The sequence below is a fragment of the Gambusia affinis genome, linkage group LG09 (assembly GCF_019740435.1).
Source record: "Gambusia affinis linkage group LG09, SWU_Gaff_1.0, whole genome shotgun sequence".
Lineage (NCBI taxonomy): Eukaryota > Metazoa > Chordata > Actinopteri > Cyprinodontiformes > Poeciliidae > Gambusia > Gambusia affinis.
This window is the reverse complement of record NC_057876.1, coordinates 80,778-87,500: the sequence shown is the minus strand read 5'-3', so window position 1 is coordinate 87,500 and position 6,723 is coordinate 80,778. Positions and strand designations below refer to the sequence as shown.

Sequence of the window (6,723 nt, the reverse complement as noted above, 5' to 3'; positions counted from 1 at the left end):
CTCCATGATGACATCATGGAGCTGGCAGATATTCAAGACTTGGCGCTCCTCCATCTTCCTCTTGAGGACGTCCCAAGGATGTTCTTTTGGGTTTAGGTCTGGAGATGTGCTTTCTTAGTCCATCACCTTCAGCCTCTTCTGTAAAGCAGTGGTCATCTCAGAGGTATGTTTGGGGTGGTAATCATGCTAGAACGCTGCCCTGTGATCCAGTTTCCAGAGGGAGGGGGTCAGGCCCTGCTCCAGTCATTCACAGTACATATTGGAGTTAATGAAGTATAATTCCCTAACACCTGCTGCACTCATGCAGCCCCAGACCATGGCATTCTCACCACCATACTTGATTGTAGGCATCACACACTTATCTTTGTACTTCTCACCTGACAGCTGCCACACATGCTGGAGACCATCTGAACCAAAAAAAAACAACTAATCTTGGTCTCATCAGACCATAGGACCTGGTTCCAATAATCCATGTCCTTTGTTGACATATCTTCAGCAAACTGTTTGAGGGCTTTTTTGAGTACAGACTTCAGAAGAGGCTTCCTTCTAGGGTAGGGATGTCAAACTCCAGTTCTCAAGTGCTGGTGTCCTGCAGTTTTTGGATGTGCCACAGATATAAAACACTGGAATGAAATGGCTTGATTACCTCCTCCTTTTGTAGATCAGTTCTCCAGAGACTTGCTAATGACCTAATTATTCTATTCAGGTGTGGTGCAGCAGAGGCACATCTAAATGTTGCAGGATACCGGCCCTCCAGGACTGGAGTTTGACACTTGTGTTCTAGGGTGACAGCCATGCATACTAATTTGATGTAGTGTGTGGCATTTGGTCTGAGTACCGATAAGCTGACCTCACACCTCTTCAATCTTTGCAGCAATGCTGACAGCATTTCTGCGCCTGTCTTTCAAAAACAGCATTTGGATGTGATGCTGAGCACATGCACTCAGCTTCTTTGGACGACCAACACGAAGTTTGACCCTCCTCTTTTAGAAAGCTGCAACTCAGTTCCAGTTTGTTATCAATCATCTTGTAGCCTTGGCTGTCTTCATGTAGCGCAACAATTCTTCTTTTAAGATCCTCAGAGAGTTCTTGGCCATGAGGCGCCATGTTGGAACTTTCAGTGACAAGTATGAGAGAGTGTGAGAGCTGTACTACAAAATTTAACACAACTGCTCCATATGCACACATAAGACCTAGTAAGACCAACTAGTCACTTGACATTTTGGAGGAAAAATGACAAGCAGGACATTTAGAGGAGTAGTCTTTTAGGGATGTACTCACTTTTGTTGGCGGTGCTTTAGACATTAATGGCTGTATATAGAGTTATTTTACCTGAAGAATAAATTTACACTGTTGTATAAGCTGCATAAAGACTACTTTTCATTTTCTGAAAGTGTCATTTTGTCAGTGTTGTCCCATGAAAAAATACCCTTAAATAACTTCAGAAATGTGAGGGGTGTACTCACTTTTGTGATACATTGTGTGTATATATATATATATATATATATATATATATATATGTGTGTGTGTGTGTGTATATGTATATATATATATGTGTGTGTGTGTGTGTGTATATGTATATATATATATGTGTGTGTGTGTGTGTGTATATGTATATATATATATATAGATAGATATATATTTTATGAGGCTAACATGAAGTGGTGTGGACAGTGTAGGGGTAAGTATATTCTGGTGGCCTGTCAGACCTATAATATTCATCAAGAGTTGAGGAAATTGAAAATATTTTATTGCATAGCAATGTTGTTGGCGTTATTGGGTCTTTTAATGAATTTAAAATATATTTGTTAATTCTGTAACTTTTCTGATATTTTCTTAGGTGTTCCTACACCAACAGAGGAAGCCCTGCACCACACACTTAGCTTGCTGGTCCGGGAGCGTAAAATTTACCCAACACCTGATGGCTATTTCATTGTAACTCCTCAAACCTACTTCATCACCCCAAGTCTTATTCGAACTAGCTCAAAGTGGTACCATTTAGATGAGCGAACATCTGACAGATACCAGCATCAGAAACAACAGCGGCATCAGCAAACTCAATGCATCTCTCCTCTTTCTGGAACCATAACACCATCCAATTCAGGGGGATTTCTAGATTGCACACACACAAAGTCCAGCCAAAGCCACTGTGCAGGAGGTGATGATTTTTTTTACAGCAGTGGTTATCGTGCAGATGATCCACCCAGCCACCACACTACACTTCAGCGACGGTCTCCGAAAGAACACAGAGACACATATTCATCACAGTACTCCCCACAAACACCTTCTCAGCAAGCAGCTGGCAACTCAGAAAAGAACCGTAGTTCCCTGGGAATTCCGTTTAAGACAGACACCCTCATCAAGCACCGAGGAGGGCCTGTTGGAGGAGGAGGATGTGGGGACCCAGACAAACAAACGCTGGGCAGTGCTACAGGTGGGAGAAAGTTTGGTTTGAAGTTGTTTCGTCTGAGTTTTAAGAAGGATAAGGCCAAGCAGTTGGCTACCTTCTCTGCACAGTTTCCCCCTGAGGAGTGGCCACTCCATGACGAAGAGGAACCCAACCACTTGCCCCGTCATGTAGAAATGGAAATTATACGTAGAATCAACCCTGACCTTACGGTTGAAAATCTGGCCCGACATACAGCAGTTATGAAAAGACTTGAAGAAGAACGCACTCAGAGGAGCAAAGCATCATCAGCACATCAGAGCTCCAGAAGTAGAAGAAGTGGGAGTAGGCACAGAAAGCAATCTCAATCCAAACTTAGTCGCTCACAGAGTAAGACAAGGGCATTCCGCTTTGAAACAACTGATGGTACCCATTTAGAGCGAGCTGACAAAGATTATAGAGGTTACTCTTCCTCACTTGCACGATCACCAAGAGAGCAAGCTCTGGCTGTGGAGCGTCAACGAGCTCGACATCACCTTGCACACAGCATTCCCAACATCCTTGACTCATCTCATTTGCCTGTCACACCAGAATGGGATGTATCTGGGGAGCTGGCCAAGCGCCGCATGGAAATGCCTTTTCCTGAGCCAAGCCATGGTCCATCAACTCATTATTCCAAAGTCCACCGCTCACACTCTCACACTCAGGAGAGAAAATCAAGGAATGAACGCAGTAGCAAGGCTAAGGAACGTTCTAGATCTATGGACAATTCTAAAGGGCTGCTAGATGCTGGCTTGATTGGACCACCACCTGATTATTATGATGACCGCAGTCATTATTTCACTGATGATTGCACTCTACGAGCTAATCAGAGCTCATCTCACTACACTCGAACCACACCACCTACATCTAAGATTGCAGCTGATTCTGCTTGTTTGGATGGTGCCAGAAATTATGAGAAGATTAAGAGCAAGGACAGTTTACCAACATACTCACCCAAACCTCTATCTGCCTCCAACCCCTCTGAGGATTACTTTCAGTGTACTGGTAACTCTGAAATTGCTCTTACAACAACAATTATATTAGGAACTCAAGGCAAAAACAGCCACAGTGGATTAATAGCAAACATTGCTGACAGGCAAACAGAGAGACAGACTTCCAGCCCCTCAAATGAGGACTTGTCAAATGTTGGACCTAAAGGTGGAAGCCTACCTCCAATACCTCTGTCTATCCCTGACCCTGCAATTTCAAATGGACAACCATCCCACAGTGCCTCTGCTGGCCAGGAGAAACATAAGGAAATTTTTAGTAAAGATACGCTCTTCAAGCCGCCTCCCAGCCTCTCGCTGTCTGGCTATAGCTCCTTGAGGAAACCTACAGTTCTTGCCTCAATTACTCTATCTTCATCCTGTGACGCTCTTGATTCCCACAAAGGATTTGATGCTCCTAAACCACTTATAACAACTTTGTCTGTTCCCAAACAGGGAGTGGAGGCCACATCTAGTGCTGCAGAGAACTCTTTTGACTACTACAATGTCTCGGATGATGAGGAACTTGAAGATGAAGGGACTAAAGTTCAAAAAGGAGGGGAGAAACCTAAAGGAAGTGTTTCTGAGATGGAAGAATGTGGAATAGGGACCATGCAGTGGCTGTTGGAGAGAGAGAAGGCAAGGGATTTACAAATGAGATTTGAAAGAACTCTTACTTTCTCTGGTGTTCAAGGAAGCCATTCAGAGCCCCGCCAGAGCCAGCATTCAGTCCACTCTGCTAGACTTGACAGTATGGACTCCAGCTCTGTTACAGTTGACAGTGGATTCAATTCACCACGGTGAGAGCATTGGTATTAATGCTTTCTTGCAGAATTTTTTTTAATATATTTTTTGCATTTGTTGGGAAATGTTAAAGTATTTATTAAATCAACCCTATGCCTTATTACTTTAATATTATTTCTGTTAGTTTATTAAACAGTTTTATGTAGTCTCCTTTCCTACCAGATTCATACATACTCTTTTAGGGACTCTTAGAACAGGTTTTTTGCTATCAATTCAGATATTGATCATCCATGAGGCCGACCTTTGCCGATCACTGCCGATTGCCTGGAATGGCTGTTAATTTTTTGCTTTTGGTAGAAATGATACTATGTTACAACACGCAAACTTCCCCCATTCACTCTCAGAGTGTTAAAGTTCCACATGACAGGATTTGTTGTCGTGTGCTTCCTCAGTGTGAAGGAAAGAAGAGATGGCTGCACACGCAGGCTGCGAAGTTAGATAAATGTGATCTAACTTTTATCTAGATTAAAAAAAAAGTTAAAAGAAAAAGTTTTTCACTTTTTCACAGAACTCGGCCGATTATAATAGGTGGCCGATCGATCGGCACACCTCTACACTGTTTATCTGTGTGTCTTTTTTTCATTTCCTTATAGGAATATTATTGTGTAAACTCGACATTTTTGAGCATCGTGTAATAATCATCCAAAACATACCTGGCGTGTTGTCTTGATTGTTTCATGCATGTTTGAGGAATCTTTGAATGAACGTGGCAGCCATTCAACTGTGCAAAACTCCTGGGTGGCTGTGGCTCCCTATGAGAGGGAGCTCGTCCTCAGAGCTGCAGTTTCCAAGATGCAGGCTTCAACAATATAGAGCGACCCTCCCCTTTAGTTTAGCCAGCAAACACTGGGTAGAACTATGCATCTAATGAGCTATTTATAAGGCACTTCTTAGTTCAAGCAGGTAAAAACGTTGTCAAAGGGTTAATAGAGGAGTGATGTTGTGATGACTTCCTGAAGGTGCTGTTTCAGAATGAAAATCTTTAAGAGACTAAAGCCCAATTTCAAGGTGTTAAATTATGAAGTTAAATGTAGCATTTTCATAACAACTGAAGGTAACAGTCACTCGATTGTGCTTAGAAAACACGTACTACTACCCCTTTAAATATACTGCGTATTAACTCTTGTTAAAGCTGCAAATTTGTTTTACTGGCAAAATAGCTATCCATCTCCTTAGGCACATCTTTTCATGTTTTCTGTCTGTCTTTTCAGAACAAGAGAGAGCTTAGCATCAAACACCTCTTCAATAGTTGAAAGTAACAGACGTCAAAACGTAGCCCTGAGTCCTGGACACCTCAGCACCACAACTGGCAGCGGTCCTCCCTTTTCCTTCCATGCTATTTCAGAATCTGCCACCACTCAACAGGAGAAACTACAGAAGCCCACTACCTGCCTTGCGTCAATCACCAGCGTCTAGTATCAGAACTAAGGGCTGAGTGAAGCACAAAGTCAGTGAAAATGGACAGAAAATCCTAGAACCGCTCCACCTGACTGCTACACCGTGAATCTGACAGATTGAACTAGGAAAGCTGTGATAGGTCAACTGTGGGAAAAAGAATCTAGAACAGTTCTTTCTCTGTCTTGCAGATATGAAAATGTGCAGGCATCAACAAAGACATGCACAAATGAACTGCAACCCACTCTTTGGATTCGGTCTTTTACACAACAGTGCTCTAGCATCTTTTTTTAATCATATATTTTGGTTGAGGCATGTGTGTGTCAATAATATGTATTATCTGTAATCTCAGGTTTGTTTGTATTTTTTCGGTCTCATTTCTGTTTTTCCTGATCAGTGTATCTCCTGCTGGTGCTACACAAATGAGAGCTGTACCTCTGCTGAGTACTGTTACTGATGCATTCTATTTAGTTGGCTTTTTCAGCTCTGGTGTCATATTAGCCACTTGCAGACACCCTTTAAGGCAAGACAGCAAGAAAAAAAGATTTTTCACACATTGGTATATTTTGTGGTAATTTAACATTCACAAGTCTTATTTCAAGATTTTCTGTAAAACTAACAACTTGTTGATCTTACACTTTTTCAGATAAATGTGACAAGTCCTCTATGTTTGAAAGTATTAGAAAGTAATTTTTACAGCTTTTTAAAATGGGACAAATTTGTGGTTTTATTGCCTTCAAAACTATTTTTTGGTAAAGACAATTTTTACTTCTGCCAATTTGGTGCTTCTTAAACAAAGCTTCAATAGAAGAAAGCTTATAAATCTGATGTCTAAAGCCCAACGATTTAGAAAATGTGCAGAATTAGATTAATTATTGTCATAGACAAATAAGTAATTAGTAAAGGATTTTTTTCCCCAGCACTTTCTGATCTATTTAGGAACTGTACTAGGTAAGTACCTAGTAACAGAACTTGTAACACATTTATTACAACAATATTCAGGAAGGAGGTGGAGTCAGATGATTAAAAACAAGCCTTAGTATTTAGTTCTATTTTATTTCAACTGTGAATTGAAAAATGGATGTTATACATTGATGACCGCCTGTGTGT

At 41.4% G+C, this 6,723-nt stretch overlaps 1 protein-coding gene across 5 annotated transcripts in view; it reads left to right on the top strand.

The window, feature by feature from the left end:
* The window catches only part of LOC122836847 (storkhead-box protein 2-like), a 13,427-nt gene extending 7,260 nt beyond the window's left edge, over positions 1-6,167 (top strand). For all 5 annotated transcript variants that reach the window (XM_044126773.1, XM_044126774.1, XM_044126776.1 and 2 more), the window contains 2 exons: positions 1,841-4,214; positions 5,430-6,167. In XM_044126773.1, the coding sequence (XP_043982708.1) occupies positions 1,841-4,214; positions 5,430-5,634 (2,579 nt within the window). In that variant the 3' untranslated portion in view covers positions 5,635-6,167. The remainder of the gene's footprint in view (positions 1-1,840; positions 4,215-5,429) is intronic.
* The last annotated feature ends 556 nt before the right edge of the window (positions 6,168-6,723 follow it).